General features: G+C 33.5%; 1 protein-coding gene and 1 long non-coding RNA gene across 2 annotated transcripts in view; one reads left to right on the top strand and one right to left on the bottom strand.

Moving 5' to 3' along the window:
• The window catches only part of LOC143255829 (cGMP-dependent protein kinase 1-like), a 112189-nt gene that overhangs the window by 36557 nt on the left and 57267 nt on the right, over positions 1 to 18365 (top strand). The window contains exon 2 of the mRNA XM_076512130.1: positions 17964 to 18148. Coding sequence (XP_076368245.1) covers positions 17964 to 18148 — 185 coding nt within the window. The remainder of the gene's footprint in view (positions 1 to 17963; positions 18149 to 18365) is intronic.
• The window catches only part of LOC143255830 (uncharacterized), a 46069-nt gene that overhangs the window by 21480 nt on the left and 6224 nt on the right, over positions 1 to 18365 (bottom strand). The gene's annotated exons all lie outside the window — the stretch shown is intronic.

An 18365-nucleotide genomic window follows, 5' to 3' on the forward strand; every position in this document is an offset into this window, starting at 1 on the left:
GCAGAAAGAAAAATCATATAGATCTTGAAATGGCTCTCAAAAAGTCATATCTATATATCTCTACACGCCCGTTTGACCTGATGTCAACGGAACTTATTTAATAACTACTTTCATTGCACAAATGGCACTCCCAAAATATTGTTTAATTTTGGCACCGGCTCGGCATGGCCAAGCGTGTTAAGGCGTTCGACTCGTAATCCGAGAGTCGCGGGTTCGAATCGCGGTCGCACCAAACATGCTCTCCCTTCTAGCCGTGGGGGCGTTATAATGTGACGGTCAATCCCACTATTCGTTGGTAAATGAGTAGCCCGAAAGTTGGCGGTGGGTGGTGCCTTCCTTCTAGTCTTACACTGCTAAATTAGAGACGATTAGCGCAGATAGCACTCGAGTAGCTTTGCGCGAAATTCAAAAACAAAAACAAAATTTTGGCTCTGTTATCGTTTGGTTGAAGAACAGTTAAAATATTGATACCGTTTTTATTCTTAGGGTAATTTATTAACAAAATATTTTGAAATATATAAATATATCTATGTAGATATTCTGCATTTCTGCATTTGTGCATTACATGGTTATAATAAATACAGTGTTAAATAATTATATATACCCTTTATTCTCTCAATACACATTTTAGTCCTTTCAGTATCCTAAACCAATTAGATGTGTGTTGTTAAATAATACATTGTTCATCTACTCGTCTGCAGTGTGGTACTGGATTTGGTAATTTGATTAGGTGTATTTTGTTTAATCAACGGTGATACAGATATCAACATTGCTCATCTGCCTGTGTGGAATGTGGCACCAGATTTGGTAATTTGATTAAGTGTATTCTGTTTAATCAACGGTGATACAGATATCAACATCGCTTATCTACCCGTGTGGAATGTAGCACCAGATTTGGTAATTTGATTAGAAACTTTAGTTTGAACAAGCTTTTGGAATGACTAATGATCTATATAGTGAAGTACAAATGGTTAAAGTGCTTTAACGGGTTCGAATTGTATTAACTTTTATATCAAATGATTTATTTTGAAGTGACAAATCCATTTTTAATGGCTAAATTTGTCCATTTCTGAGGAACATATTACCAAAAAATTATATCTTTACTTTTAATTCTTTGATTATGTCTGGTTGAAATTTGGTCGCATGTTTTTTCATGGTTCAGGATATGTTTCGCAAACCTAACTGTAGTGATAAATGCCATGGGTGATAGATAGTGAGTTTATTTATGGTTTACCCGATTTTACGTATTTCTAAAGGAACATTTTCAGTGATGTGTTAACTGCTTCAAAGCGGTTGATACTTTCTTCTCGTCTAATAAAATTCGAGATCAGTTACGAAGCACGGAGTCTGTTTTCTATTAAAATTGAATAGTAGTAGAACAAATCAAAATGTCCAGATGTAACTGTGACACCCTCAAATCTAATAAAAAAATTACATTCTTATCCAATTCACAATGCACTCACACACCTGTTCTATGGATGTATCATTTTGTGAAATGGCCTTTATATCTACGATGTCACCTTTATTAGGAATATTGTAAGCCTTTACCCAGTCCTGTTACCAGATATCGCAACTTTCTATTTTACTTCTGTTTTATATAAATGCAGCAAAAAGAAACCCGATTACAACTCAAGTACATTTGGAAGGTAGACTTTAAATATATCAAATTTCCAAAGGGACTTGGGTTATATAGGTTTCTTTTAAGCCGATACTGTTGGCGTCTATGTGTTTTCTTAATATCACGAATATTCAACACAGTATTATATTTTTATACTTCTTTAACAAAAACCAGAAACGATGTTCTCTTGCTCTTTTTGAAAGGTTTTTCAACGTTCCATTTACGTATTGCAGTCATTGCTTGCCAACGATATTTCATTTGTTTGCGTTGAAAACCTGCCACAGATAAGTCCTGATATTCTTTGATAGACTGTTTAAGCAGAGTAGTATTGATGAAACTTTGTAGAATTGACGGCAACTGTCTGTTGTGATGACACAAGTGTGGAAGATGACGTTTCGAAAGTCTTCCGCCTTTCGTTTTCAGGTCCTGTTGCCGAAAATACTACAAAGTTTCATCAAAGTCTTGATAATTTAGGAATAAAAATATCTTTACACAGATACCAATATCCCGGTTTTATCAGAACTAAACGGTAAATTTGAGGTGGTATATGTGCAGGATGTTGTTATCTGCAGATGGCGCTTCTCAATATTCACGTATCATCTATAAAGCCTAGTTCCTGATTTAAATTACATCCAAAAGCTTTCGCAGTTATTTTATCTAAATTGCAAAAACAGTTTCTATAAGAATGTATATACTCAGTTTTGTGTTACATCCAGGTTTCTTTTTTTCCAGTTTTTTGGTAGATTCAGGCTTTTATTTCTGTGGTTGTATCTGGCTAATGAGCATACCTTTAAGTCTTTCAAGGTGTTCTTCTTTACTCTGAACTAGCGCTTTATTTTCTTAGTGAATCCTTGGATTGTGCCATTATTATGAAATTTATCTCTTAGCATCTCGAAAACAGTTCTAGAGTTTTTGAGCTGACAGATTTGCTTCCATCAACAAAGGCAGTTTTTTTTTTATTTCTTGTAAGTTTTTGGCCTCTTAGCAACGACATTTTGAGAAATTTTAAGACTCTTTTTGAATAAAGTTGTAATGCAAAAGAATATTCTAATTAGTAAGTAAAAATTTTGCAGATTTGGGAAAGAAAACTCAATCAGTAATTCTGTTGAAATCTCTACAAAAACGAAAAAAAAATACGCTTAAAACATATACATGTATTAGAGAAATTAAATAATTTATATCTAAATAAAGCTAAATGAATAAATAAAATCATAAGGAAGGACTGCGTTAAAAACAGTAAAAAATCCCAACCTCTGATTAATTATATTATAATAATAAAATATTCAAGCCATAAACCAAAACGTGACGGTAAATCCTACTATTCGTTGGTAAAAGAGTAGCCCAAGAGTTGGCGGTGGGTGATGATGACTAGCTGCCTCCCTCTAGTCTTATACTGCAAGAATAGTGACAGTTAGCGCAGATATTCTGAGCGAAATTCAAAGCAAACCAAACCAGTCTTTCTTTCAAAGGCATCTGCAATCCGTTAAAGTTTTCAAACCTATTATGTGTATTCTGGCTAAAGTTACATTTAAAGAGTACCTCTGGAACTGTTATGGACTGGTTATCGTTATCGTGAAAATATTTAACAGTGCTTATTTGCAATTAAAATAAACAGATAAATCATTTCAAATAATGTAAAAATAAAGTCAAATACATCTATTATGATGTATAATTATAATGCTTAAGCCGGCAATCCATAAGTGTACATAAAAATACGAATGATTACGATTTTTCCAGAACTAAAGAAAAGATGTGATTAAAATTACGATTAGTCTTATTAAGATGTTATATTACATCTAACACTAATTAAAATTTTTATTAACTTAGAACTTACTATTTAAGAAAACAAAGGTGTTACTCGGTAAGTGAACCACTAAGATAAAGCTATTTTATATAAGATACGTGTTAAAACAAAGAAACACATCAAAAGAAAAGAAATCACTGACATTATAGAAATAAACATATTTCCTCTAATTTGAACTGGTTAAACATGACGGCTTTTAGTTTACCTTTCTTTTAACTCGACTGCACCATTATCCAACCGCTTAGCAGCGCACAGGAATATTACATACATCATTCTCGGGGCCCAAAGGACCCACACAAACTAGGGTTAACAAACGAAGATAAGTTCACCTAACAGTCTTGAAATGAGAACATTTACACAAGCAACTACGAAAGAAAAATATTCGTTCTTATCGAGAACTACCAAATAATACTAAAGCTGCTAAGTATCCTAGTTACTTATACATTAACGTGAGCGAAACTCACACTGATCCTACCGTACTGGATAGTAGTACGTTAATTAAATAACCCTAATACATCTAATAGAAATAGCTATAAAAAGGCAGTATTTGGTATTAATGACATTTTTCATTCTATTTCCTGTAATAATGTAGAATAAGGCCCGCCTTTACAATTTTCTTTTACACCACTAGTTTTATTCACAAATATATTGACGTGTTTATATGCATGTTAAATTTTAAGTAAAGTTTAGAAGCTACGTTCAGTTTTACGCTTAAGCGATTTTAGAAAAACGAGAAAAAGTGCTCCTCTAAGCAGAGTAAAATCGTACCTTATTCTTAATGCGTCTTCATACTGTTAGCTTCTTCCCTTATGCTAGCTGACACGCGCGTAAGTCGTACCACGCAGTGGTTTCCATGTCAGCAAAAAGGATGTTAGATAATATGTTGGTATTAAAGTAAAATTTAACAGCCAGCACCAAGAAAAGAAAGTATAGCTAATCTCTTAACCTTCGTTTAATAAACATCAAAAACTGTAGTATATTTCTAACTCCAAAAATGCTTACGAAAATACTAATATACATAGAAAACAGATATGAAATTATGTACAGTTGAGAGACAGTAGCCATAGCAACGACGTACCTTTTCAATGTGCACTGACGCATGCACACACAATTTACAGAAAAATAACGCCCTATTAAATAGCCATGTAAAAAATATATAGAGAAAAGTAAATGTTTTTAAAGGGCATTAGGCTCTACTCTATTATTAGGCTCTACTCTATCATTATGCTCTATTCTATCATTAGGCTCTAATCTATCATTGGGCTCTACTTTATCATTAGGCTCTACTTTATATTTAGGCTCTACTCTGTCATTGGGTTCTACTCTATCATTAGGCTCTACTCTATCATTGAGCTCTACTCTATCATTAGGCTCTACTCTATCATTATGCTCTACTCTATCCCATTGTGGCTTAAAATGAAATAGTTGTTTGCGTATTTTGCCTCTTCTGACATATTCATTTGTTTGATTAATAATAGACATTTATCCATAAATACAACAGCAAACGGAAGAAACGTTTCTATCGGATACGCCCTTCTTCATTTGGACATAAACTGTTACTTACATGTTGTAAGAAATTTTAATATATTCCACTTTGTAAATTGGTTGATCAATAATGATTTTTATTAGTCGGTTTGTCAGCATAGCCTCGAACGAATACTTATCCCGAGATTAGTCGTGTGATGTAAGAACGATATTCAAGTCTCATGATACTCGTGAGATTACTTTGTCTTTTGTAAATCATGCTTGTTCTGGTGGCCATGATTTTGTAGTATCCTGCAGCAACGCATCTCCCACTATAACAAAGTACGAAAGTCACATAATTTGACAGTTATATTTCACAGACTCTCTACTGTAAATGAACATCGGTTTTCAAGGCCAATTTTAAGTAGAGCAAAGACGCATAAATCCATTTGAAGCTGCTCTACGGGACTTGAAAGGTATGCGATCTAATGAGATTTGCTATATGAGTTTTGTTTTCTCGTTAGAACAATAACTGATTTTGAGATGTGGCTGGAAACATTATTTCTGCTCTTATAGAACTATACATCTTCATAACAACGTCTGTCGTTATTACTACTGCTTTTGTTTTTGAAGGGTCAGTCGGTTCTTTTCCTTACAGATGTGAGTTTGGAAAGTAATTCTGTGACCTTTTTCCCTCTGCTTCCATAGAGAATATTAAGGTCCTTATTTTTTCAAAGGTTTCAGTCCCTTGACTCAACATGTTTAACATTGTCGACATACAAATATCATGTTTTAAATTCATGCTCACCATGGAAGCGTTGGACTGTTGATGTTTAAGAATTCGCCATGAACTATATGTACACTTTGTACATGTACCACAAGTGTCGCCGGAGACACCACCGCTTGCATGTGCCGTGATACCACGTTATTAACATGTACAGATTGTTTTAAATGTAATTAAACCTTTTTAGTAACTGTGTGAAAATGATTTACGTACACAACTGTCATAATAACGTTTGTGTAATGAAAATAATTTGACTTTTTAATTAATTATTTTACCGTACATTAACTTAATTTGTTATTTACTTATTATTATCTTTGTTCAAAAGTTTTTGTGATTATTTAATTATACACTTAAACGAATTGGAGGCCCATCAGATCAAATATTAGTTTTATGAAATGCCGAAACTAAAGTGTTACATCAAAGGATAATGTACACTGAATGGCCATTTTTTATAGGAGCCTCATCTCATTGGATTGTACACCGTTCACTTCTAAGATGGTCTGTACCTGTCGTGGCGTAAACACCATTACACTTATTTTTCAGTTGTATCTCATTTATATAGGCTATGGCTTACAGCTGGTTTACAGATGTTGACAGAGAGCTAAGCTGGCAAAGATGGCGTTCAAGTTCATCGCAAAGATAATCAGTCGGATTGTGCTGGCCATTGATAGTGTCATATTTTGAGCAATACGTATACGTCTTTCACTGAATACAACATTAAACTTCTGGATTTCATTTTCTACCATTTTTTAAAATCGTGCGATATCGTTATTATTTTACTCTTTTTATACTGACACCATCACTAGATAACTTTTGTTTACTTCAAAGTACACGTTTCCACGTAATCACTCCCACTACCTGCTCCGAGCAGTGGCTTACGTAAGCATTACACAAGATGAGTCATACCATGAGATATGTATTGAAACATCTGCTAAACCTGGACTTTTAATTTTTCACTGAACCTAATGGAAACGATTACACTAAATTTACACTAAATCAAATGCAATAACAGAGAAGTTTCTGTTGGCTATTATTTTACGCAGAAAGTGTGGGTTTTTGAAAATAAGAAAACCAAACACATTATGATAAATTAGCCTCATATTACATACTGAAAATAAAAAAAGACCTAATTACGAATAAAAACAAGGGCATAAAACATCTCGATTTAAATTTTTATCATGACTGTAACATAATCATTACTTTTCGATAGAAGATAACCTTTCAGAAGTTCGATTTGAAAGACGCTTTTTGAAAACTGCGAGACTTCCAGGTAGACACTTTCTAATTAAAATTTAGTATCAAAAACACTTCATATAAACTATTGTTCATTTCAAATACTATATTATGAAAGTTGTTAGTAGGTCAGAACTGCTGGATTGAAAAACAGATATCGTTTTGATTTAGATTTTTTGTATTGCAAAACCTTCAGATATGACACATTCTGGTCTTATATGAGGTTTTATCTATATACGAATTAATGGAAACAAACATTGCGAAGTATTATCTAATGGGTTTCTTTACTTCATAAGAATTAAATAATGTTATAACCGTGCTTAAAAAGATATAAAAAGTACGAAATGATAGATAAATATATTTATAACTGAAAGCGAAAATGTTTTATTTAACATATAGCTGTATTTAAAATTAACATATCGTTTAAAAGACTCGTTTGTTTTGTTTGTTTGTTTTTTTAATTTTACACGAAGCTACACAAAGGCTATCTGAAATAACCATCTCTAATTTAGCAGTTTAAGACTAGAGGGAAAGCAGTTAGTTACCACTACCCACCGCCAACTCTTGGACTACTCTCTTGCCAACAAATAGTGGGATTGACCATCACATTATATTGCCCCCATGGCTGTAAGGGCGAACATGTTTGGTGCGATGGGGATACGAATTGCGACCCTCAGATTACGAGTCAAGTGCCCGAACCACCTCGTCATGCCGGGCCACTTCAAAAATAATAAAATATTCAGCCTTTTTTTAAAGTTTATGACACGTGCATGATTTTCAACAAAGGAACAAGATGGGTAAATGAAAACTCGGCAAAAAATTTATAGTACGTGACCTGATGATTGGCGTGTCCATGACCCATGGTTCGCGTCCCGTTGCCTTAAGCTATGTTCTTTAGAACCCCAAACATGTTATGAAAAGAACGTCGGATTATATTACTGGATTAATGCAACAAAAGAGTTGACAGTAGATGGTGTTGACTAGTTGTTTTTGCCATCTCTCAAGCCTATCACTTCAGAATTAGAAACGTTTAGTACAACTCTTTTGTGGTACGAGTATCTGAACCAAACCAGCATTTTGCTCTTTTAGGTCACACAGAAAGAGATTATATCTTAGTTTCATTCACTACATAACTTACAGCTTGAAACAGTATTTTCGTGAGGTCACTTTTACACATAATAATAATGCGTGTGTGTAGGTGTTTTCTTACAGCAAAACCACATCGAACAATCTGCTATGTCCACCCAAGAGAATCGAACCCCTGTTTTTAACGTTTGGCAGTAATAATGCCTATCAAACACATCTTTACTATAAAATGAAGAGTAACTTGACACATTTGTTTCTGTATCAGTGCCATATCTGGAAAAGCGCAGATACTCAAATCTTTGTTCTTATTTGACAAATCTTCTTTTGGAAACGCATACTACTTGGTAACATTAAATTAATATAACGTGCCTCAACCGGAAAATATTTCACTGCTCAGTAAACTGAATATGTATAACCCACTTCACTCGAAGGAAAAGGCCACTTTGAAACGAATATACCATGAACGTATCTTCATTTCATGAAAACTGGTACAGCAAATCGTTCATTAAACACAATCAATATGTTTCTTAAAGCTAGTAGCTCGAAGCGTTGACCCTGTTTAATCAATCCGGATTTCAATAAATCTAATACTTTGAAACGATTATATTGTAAGTCTTCATTTCAAGAAAGCTGGTACAACGAAAGTTGACACTATATGAAAAATATATATTTGAAGAAAACTAGTACATTAACATATCGTTACTGTACAACCAATATCTATTGCTTATATCAATAGTGTAACCAATATCATCGTTACACAGAAAAATATTATTAAGACAATTTATATTTTATTTGAACGAAACTGAATTCGACCCAAAAATGGATGAACAAAGAAGTTAAAACCAATATAGCTCTACCAGGATGTGTGTGTCTGTTGTTTTCACGTCACATTTGTCAGTATTTAAAAAGTGGAGGTCATTATAGCTCCTCCAATATATGTATGTGTTGTTTTTATGTTACATCTGTCAGAAGTTTAAAAAGTGGAGGCCAATCTAGCTCCACTAGTATGTGTGTCTGAGAGAGAGTCTGTTCCTTTCATGTCATATCTGTCAGTATTTAAAAAGTGGAGGCTAATATAGCTCCTCCAATATATGTATGTGTTGTTTCTACGTCACATTCGTCCCTATTTAAAAACACGGAGGCCATTGTTGCTGTACTACTATGTGAGTGTGTGTGTTGTTTTTGCGTCACATCCATGTAGATTCTCAGCTTTTGAAATTATAGTTATGCACAGGTTATTTTTTGTTGTATAAAAACGGAAACTTGGTTTATTGTTTATTTATTTTGGGAATTTCGCACAAAGCTACTCGAGGACTATCTGTGCTAGCCGTCCCTAATTTAGTAGTGTGAGACTAGAGGGAAGGAAGCTAGTCATCACCTCCCACCGTCAACTGTTGGGCTACTCTTTTACCAACGAATAATGGGATTGACCATCACATTATAACGCCCCCACGGCTGAAAGGGCAAGCATGTTTGGTGCGACCGAGATTCGAACCCGCGACCCTCAGATTACGACGCGATGCTTTAATCCACCTAGCCATATCCGGTCACTTGGTTTATTACTTTTAAATATTTCGAGACTAAATTAATTTTAGAATAAAAAATAATTATTGAAACTTGTTATCTATGTATTATTATTATTATTAACACGTTTTATAAAAAAATAACAGAAAACAGCTCTACGTCTTTGTGTCTCAGTGTAAAACCTTGAGTGCTTATAGCGCTAAAAATAATGTTCAATCCCTGCGGAGTGCAAAGCATAGACAGCCCATTATTGCACTCAGCACTTGACAACAAATACAGAAGCTCTAATGATACAAGTTTGTTTTGTTTTTATCAAAACCACACCAGTATAATTGCACATATTAGCAAATGAAAAATGCATATATCTTCATGTTACAATATACTTCCGCAGTAACACTTTAAACGATTTATCTTAAGTGTTGTTAATATATGTATTTGCCCGCTATTATTGCAAGGAGATGCTTACACAAAATACATTAATATTGAAAATGTCTACATCACTCTGAAACAAAAAAGTCTCTTTAAGAAGAGAGATAAACAGAGATAATATGTTTTAAAAATAGTTAAGATTACGCTCTTAAGATATCTAAGATTCAGTAATTTTCTTCTGTCATGCGAACTTCTCGTAGTTCAAAGGATGTTTGATCAACCAACTCCACCCTGGCATTTGTTGAAACTAAACTACGAGCTGCTACTATTTTAGACGCTTCTTGTACCAAACCAGCTGATGATACGAGCGAAAATAGGTTAACAACTATACAAGTTAACTATATAAGTCTCATAAAATATGATATTTAGGAGGCCAACGTCCTCGTCTCTATTAAGGCATCGCCGCACTGTATTCAACCCTCGAGTGTTTTTGTAACAAAACTAAGGTGATTACACGACATACAAATACGCACTTAGATATATAAATGAAAACTTATTTATAGATAAGTAAACCAAGCAATAAATACTGGCCCCGTTTTCGGAATACTAGACATTTGCTGTCTTTCCATCTGGTCACCCCCCGACACACCCTGATCTCAGAAATAGGTAGTTACACCGTCCATTTTATACGATGTACTGTTTATTTTCCTTCTCTTATTTTTCCGTTCTTAGCGCAAGCATCACATAAAACGTGAACTGCTGATTTCACTGTTTTTTTTGGTTTGTGTTTTTCGCAAAATACAAATTGAGGCTGCCGCGTACACGTTTATGTACGTTATTTGTAATTAAAATAAAAATTGACCATTAAATCAAACTTTATAATATGAAGGTTATAAACTTAACTGCTGTGTGTGCGTTTCAACAACTAAAATATTTATATTAATTTTTAAAACGGAGGCAAAACGAACTGGCCAGGTTGACTTCTATTTATAATGTGATTATTTATAACACATAACAGCTGGTACCAGTTAAAGGATTCGTTATTGTTTTTCCTTTCTAAATATGTGTAAAAAAAAATTAGAGTAAAAGGCTTGATGATATTCTAAAATGAGCTTAATGTAATATTAGACAGACTAAATTATGATTATGTTGGAAAATCTGAAATAATAACTAAAAATGTGTTTTAATGTGTGGTCTATTGATTGGTCTTTAAAACAGACAGGGAAAGATTTAAAAGATGTTTTAACAGCATATGAATAGAGAACTGATATTCGCGTATCAGGATGTTGTCTATAAACTAAGTAAATACATTTTCTCCTTAAAAACATTTTTAACTGTCAATTATGAACAGATAACTGCTAAACACAATTTTGACTAGTGACTACGTAATTATAACTGCTAAACATCGTTTTAACTAGTGATTTTAACTAGTGACTACATAATTATAACTGCGAAACATTGTTTTAACTCGTGATTTTAACTAGAGACTACGTAATTACAACTGCTAAACATCTTTTAACTAGTGATTTTAACTAATGACTACTTTATAATTCTTAAACACAGTTTTAAATATTGATTGCATAATAATAATTACTAAACACAGTTTTAACATAACAGTAACTGTTAAATATAGTTTTAATTAGTGCTACCTAATAAGCAATTGTTAAACAGAGTTTTTACTAGTGATTAGGAATTAATCTATAAACAGTGGTAATGTTGTAGGTAGCAACATCAACTGATGATGGCTGCCTTTTAAGGGTTAATAAGTATTCAACAAAATTTTAACCAGTGACTACATAATAATGATTGTTGAATACAATTGTAACTAGTGATTGCGAACTAATAAGTAAAGTTTATTAATATACGTACGATCCGGCATGGCCAGATGGTTAAGGCACTCGACTCGTAATCTGAGGGTCACGGGTTCGAATCTCTATCACACCAAACATGCTCACCTTTTCAGCCGAGGGGGGCGTTCTAAGGTGCAGTCACTCCCAGTGTTCGTTGGCAGGAAAAGTAGCTCAAGAGTTAAAAGTGGGCGGTGATGATTAGCTGCCTTCCCTCTAGTCTCACACTGCTAAATTAGAGATAACTAGTGCAACTAACTCTCGTGTAGCTCTGCGCGAAATTCAAACAATGTATATATACTTATAAGTCATCAGCACGCAGAGTTTTCATACCTCTTTAATAATAATTCTCTTTCTTGGCAATACAATCTAAGTGTTATAAATAGGTGAGGCTACGTGATCTAAGTTTGAAATCCTTCCACAGACGAACACTTTTTTCAGCATAGATTGATTACTTTTGATATACTGATAAAATTTGTTAAAAGAACAGCTTAATTACTGTTTAATCTATAATTAGTGATACTACAATCTTGTAAATCACCAAGGTTAACTGTAGAGGTATTCCTAAAACTAAGCAATATATGGTTTGAAGAATGACCTTGCAGGACATTTGTAATTCATAGAACCTTTATATAGATCTTCTAAACAGTATGTGGTTTGAAGAACGACCTTGCAGGATATTTGTAGCTCACAGAATCTTTATATTGATCTTCTAAACAGTATGTGGTTTGAAGAACGATTTTGCAGGATATTTGTAGCTCACAGAATCTTTATATTGATCTTCTAAACAGTATGTGGTTTGAAGAATGATTTTGCAGGATATTTGTAGTTCACAGAATCTTTATATAGATCTTCTAAACAGTATGTGGTTTGAAGAATGATTTTGCAGGATATTTGTAGTTCACAGAATCTTTATATTGATCTTCTAAAAGAATGATTTTGCAGGATATTTGTAGTTCACAGAATCTTTATATTGATCTTCTAGAATGAAGAATGATTTGCAGGATATTTGTAGTTCACAGAATCTTTATATTGATCTTCTAAACAGTATGTGGTTTGAAGAATGACCTTGCAGGATATTTGTAGTTCACAGAATCTTTATATTGATCTTCTAAACAGTATGTGGTTTGAAGAATGACTTTGCAGGATATTTGTAGTTCACAGAATCTTTATATAGATCTTCTAAACAGTATATGGCTTAAAGAAGGATCTTGCAAGACATTTTTTTACTTCATAAAATCTTTGTATAGATATTCTAAACAGTATGTGGCATAAAGAATGATTTTGCAGGACATTTTTTACTTCACAGAATCTTTATTTAGATCTTATTTGTATCGTATACATTTACTTTTGTAAACAAAAACAAGGAAGGGGACACATTAATTCGCTTTGTTGTTGGTATGAAATTCACATATTTTCAGGATTTGACACTAGGTGGTTAGTTATAAATGTTGATTATTTAATCTATTAATAACACATCTTTTAAAATGGCAGCAAGTGTTTGTTGAACTCTGGTAACATTCGCTTTATATATTTTCGTCTGTTAAATATTGTTTTACATAATTGTGAAATTTTCCATTTCAGACTTTTTATGTTCGTTTTTAATATGTTCACTTATGCTAAGACTATTTATTGAGGTGTCACCTCAATTAGTTGGTGTGATGGTGGCGCTCATTTTTATTTTTCATCGTGGAACAGAAGTTTATAAAACTTATTAAATCATTGCATGTTATATTTAGCAAAATGAAATGCATTACACTTTAATTATAGTGACTTTGAATGTTTTCCTTGGTGTTTTTGAAAATAAATTTGTAAGTGACATGGTTTTTAGTAGGTTTTTTTTTGGTCCGTGTACATCTAAATGTTTAATACCTGAGCCAGAAAAAAAAAAAAAAAAGTATTCCATGGTATCGATAAATAGAAATATATTATCACGCTTTAAATAACATCATAAGAATATTTTCTGATCATTCATCAATTAAATGTCTCCCGGTGGGACAGCGGTAATTCTTCGGATTTACGATGTTAAAATCACTAGATCGATTCCCGTAGGGGAAAACAGCAGATGTGTGGCTTTGCTATAACAAAACACAAACATTAATTAAATACCTCACAGAGGATATTGAAGCATCAATGAAAGTTTCAACCCTATAATATTTCTACGTTGAAACACGTTTACTTCCTATTACTAAAGTTTTGTTTACTTAGCAATAGAGAGTAAATGTTTTTGTTCAAAAGACCATTACCAATAGTCCTAGCATATGACTCTGAAAATGCATTTAATATGTAATGAATACATGACTGATTTTTCTTTATCATTAGTTCAATCGGTTAATCTCGGTGCGTTTCTTTTATATTGCAGGGAAGCTGATATGCGCTAATAGTTTTGTTTGGATACTATTTCTGCCCACGAGGCCAAGTGGTCGAAACTTGGTAGTTGTGATATATCTAACTTATGTCGTGCCTTAACCAAACTTTTTCACTTATCTAATTTGAAGCAATAGCAGGCAGTGAATGGTCTTTTGTGCCTTGCATTTTAAAGAGCATTAGGTTCCCCTTTACTCTCTGAGGTATGCCTGATATTATACTTTTAGTGGGGAAGATAATATCTTGCCTAGCAGTTTTCTCTTAACGACCCTAAGACTTCTAATTCTTCTTGAGTGATAACAGTGCCTTTTTTCACGAATAACCGACTATTTGTATCTACAGTACATTAACAAAAACAGTTTATGTTCATGTCAGCAGTCACTCTTTCGACAGTTAGAGTCAGAGCTATTTATTTAAACATTACTACTTTTTATACCTACTTCCCTATCAGTTATATTTATAACTATACTTCATAAGTAAAGTCATCGTTCTAATAGTAATTTATCCAACAACTATTGCATGAATTACTCCTTGGACTCTTTTGAGATGTGTTTGATCTGTATGTTACATTTATTGAGGAACTAAGTTTCTTCCCTAATATCAGCAGGCCAAGAGAACAGACTTTTGATTGTTATTCTTCAGAGCTATTTATAATATAGTTTATACTAAAAAGTAATAGACTTCGGTTTTGTAAGAATAACCCGCAGTGGTAATTTAATCGACTAACCCTAGTGAGGACCTTTCTAATTAGAAAGTGCATCCAAACGTTCTAGATTTTTAAAACGCAATGTGCTATAAATATTTCAACTGTTCATAGACCTTCAGAAGGTTTATTACTTTTAGGTATGTGTAGTTTTGTTGATACTATGAATAGAGCATTAAATATTTTCGAATGAAAAGCAATGAACCAGTCAGTGATGACGGATGGCATATTGTGCTGCCTAATTTGTGAACCATTCTCTTCCTTCTAAAATAAAATGTTTACCACAGGATATTTGTAATACCTGAACTACTGTATTAACTTGGACGATTTTTCCGTTTTTGTACATACATTACATGTTGTCTCTTTCCACAATTGAAAACTTGCTTGAACTGTGGTCAAAGACATTGTCTCAATTCAGAGTTCTCAGTGTTTCCTGAGCTTCTTTATGTACTTCTATTCGAGCGATTCACAACACAGTAAATTCTTTAGATAAAACTATCAAAGTCTGGAAAACTGGATCTGCTCTATGAGTGAGTATAAATGTAAGAAGTTTACAGTAATAGGTTTGTGGCATTTCTACAATGTTATTAACCGTACGTTAAGTTAACGTGAGAAATGTACTTTACAAATATAAAATGGCCCGACATAGCCAAGTGTGTTAAGGCGTTCGACTCGTAATCCGAGGGTCATGGGTTCGAATCCCGGTCGCACCAAACATGCTCGCCCTTTCAGCTGTGGGGGCGTTATAACGTGACGGTCAATCCCACTATTCGTTGGAAAAGAGTAGCCCAAGAGTTGGCGGTGGGTGGTGATGACTAGCTGCCTTCCCTCTAGTCTTACAATGCTAAGTTAGGGACGGCTAGCGCAGATAGCCCTCGAGTAGCTTTGCGCGAAATTCAAAACAAACAAACAATACTTAGAGAGTTTGTCATTATTAATGATGTTTGATAAATTTCTGATGTTTGTGCTTAAAACATTCAGTGTTGACTGACTGATAATCCTTGGTAATGAAATATTGTAATCTGTGTAATTAATACGACTGTAAAAACAGAACAACTTTGAATCTATATAAACATAATCGTACTGTCTGGTGTATACTCATGTAACTACTTCGCAGGGTGTGTATAGATCTTCATCCAAATTGTTATAGATGTCCATTGGCTCCCTATAGAGATACAAAAAAATCTGAGGTTTCACATTATGTGTTTTGCAGTTCTTATGCGCGACTTTTACAATTACATATAAGAAAAGAAAATTTTCATGTCATAAGACAACCTTTCATTATTCATAAATTTATGAATAATGAAAGGTTTGCGCGAAATTCAAAACAATAAACAACTACAAATATAAAAAGTAAAGATATGTATGATTGGTTACTGATATTTTGAAATCACAAAATTTACGTCCATGTATTTCTTTAAATAACAACAAACTATTCAAACTATATGTTGTTTTATTCAAATAGCACGTTACTTAACCTATTCAACAGAATGGCCCGGCATGGCTTGGTATTTAGGGAGCTCAGCACGTACTTTGAGGGTCGTGGGTTCGAATTCCCATCACACCAAACGTACTCGTTCTTTCAGCCGTGAGGGCGTTATAATGTGACGGTAAATCTCACTAGTCGTTGGTGAAAGATTTGTTCAAGAGCTAATTGTGGTAGTGATCACTAGTTGCCTTCCTTCTAGTCTTAAACTGTGTAATTCTGTGCTTTGCGTGAAATTCAAAACAAACAAAAATATTTAAGGGAACTATCCAGAAGCTTGAATAGCGACGCGGTAAGGTGCATATGAAAACAAGTGCATTATTCATTCTTTACATTCCTTTTAATTAATTTATTAACGAAGTATTCTTTACCCTTTACTTACATACTTATGTTTGTTGTGCTGTAAACGTTTGGTTTCTTATCAGAAGTCGCATGCAAGTTACCCAAATAGCTAGCTTTAAGTTGTTAGAATATCCGAGATTACATTCTTTATATATTGCATTTACCAGCAAATTTCTTTCAAAATATACAGCTTTAAGTTGTTAGAATATCGAGATTACATTCTTTATATATTGCATTTACCAGCAAATTTCTTTCAAAATATACAGCTTTAAGTTGTTAGAATATCCGAGATTACATTCTTTATATATTGCATTTACCAGCAAATTTCTTTCAAAATATACAGCTTTAAGTTGTTAGAATATCCGAGATTACATTCTTTATATATTGCATTTACCAGCAAATTTCTTTCAAAATATACAGCTTTAAGTTGTTAGAATATCCGAGATTACATTCTTTATATATTGCATTTACCAGCAAATTTCTTTCAAAATATACAGCTTTAAGTTGTTAGAATATCCGAGATTACATACTTTATATATTGCATTTACCAGCAAATTTCTTTCAAAATATACAAGTAACGTGCTACAACATCTTGTATCGTAATATATGTTGTATTTATTTGGATAAAATATGAAAATTACTTAAAAAGTAACGTTCATAATTATATAACTGTTTACTTGAAATGAAAATAAAAGTATTGGGAGAAAACGTAAGATAGAGTCAACAAACACGTATGGCTTCCCGGAATATCGGAACAATTCATTAAACTTGTTTGTAAATTTAGCTTCTTCAAACGTAGTATGTTGGTAGACTAATTACTATTTACAGTTCACTTCATACAGATACTGTTCTAACTTTAATGGGCTGTTAAAAGACGAGATAAATGGCGCACACACACACACCTGTACTCAAAATACAGTCTATTGTTCACGTCACCATGTCTCACTCAAAACGACTGTTCTCTTGTCTTCACTAAACACATCCTGAAATAACAAATTTTTATTCGTCAAAACACAGTATTTTTAGATAGTATTTCGTATGCCTGAATGAAGAAAACATGAAACTGTATTACCTGGACCCTCTGTGAGCTACGCCTACTATGTGTTTGTTAATGCAGTGTCACATTTAAAGATTCTTCACAAGAGGGCCCGGCATGTTAAGGCGTTCGACTTGTAGTCCGAGGTTCGCAGGTTCGAATCCCGATAGCACCAAACATGCTCGCACTTTCAGCCGTGGGGGTGTTATAATGTTATAATGGAGAAAAAATTGAAGAAATTATATGTTTTTGATGAATATATTTCGTATTTTCTTATCAGTGTTCATTATATTTCCGTAGTCGGTTCTTCATGCTACGTCACGAAACAAGAATGGAAAGATGGATATTTTGGCCACTCTTCACCAGCAGCACTCTATGGCTGGGCAGGGTGCCCTCACAAAAAAGCAGGGCGTATCTGGAGAGAGCGCCCGCACTCGAACTCATGCTGAGAACTACACTATCCAGAGCCACGAGAAGGACTTTCGGTATGTTTTCCTTTCTAGTTATAATATAATTTTGCACATTAATCGTAGAAATCCATTAAAAATAACTGTTAATATTAGAAATTTACAAGTGCTTATGAAGTACCTGGAAGTTCATACTCTAGTTGTAGGTAATAGCCCTGAAGAGCACTGTAATAAGTATAATGTTAAAATGTAAGTAATGCAATAGTGTGTTAAAGTAATAAAAACGTAATAAGTT

This window comes from Tachypleus tridentatus, chromosome 7 (genome assembly GCF_004210375.1).
Source record: "Tachypleus tridentatus isolate NWPU-2018 chromosome 7, ASM421037v1, whole genome shotgun sequence".
Classification (NCBI taxonomy): Eukaryota; Metazoa; Arthropoda; class Merostomata; order Xiphosura; family Limulidae; genus Tachypleus; species Tachypleus tridentatus.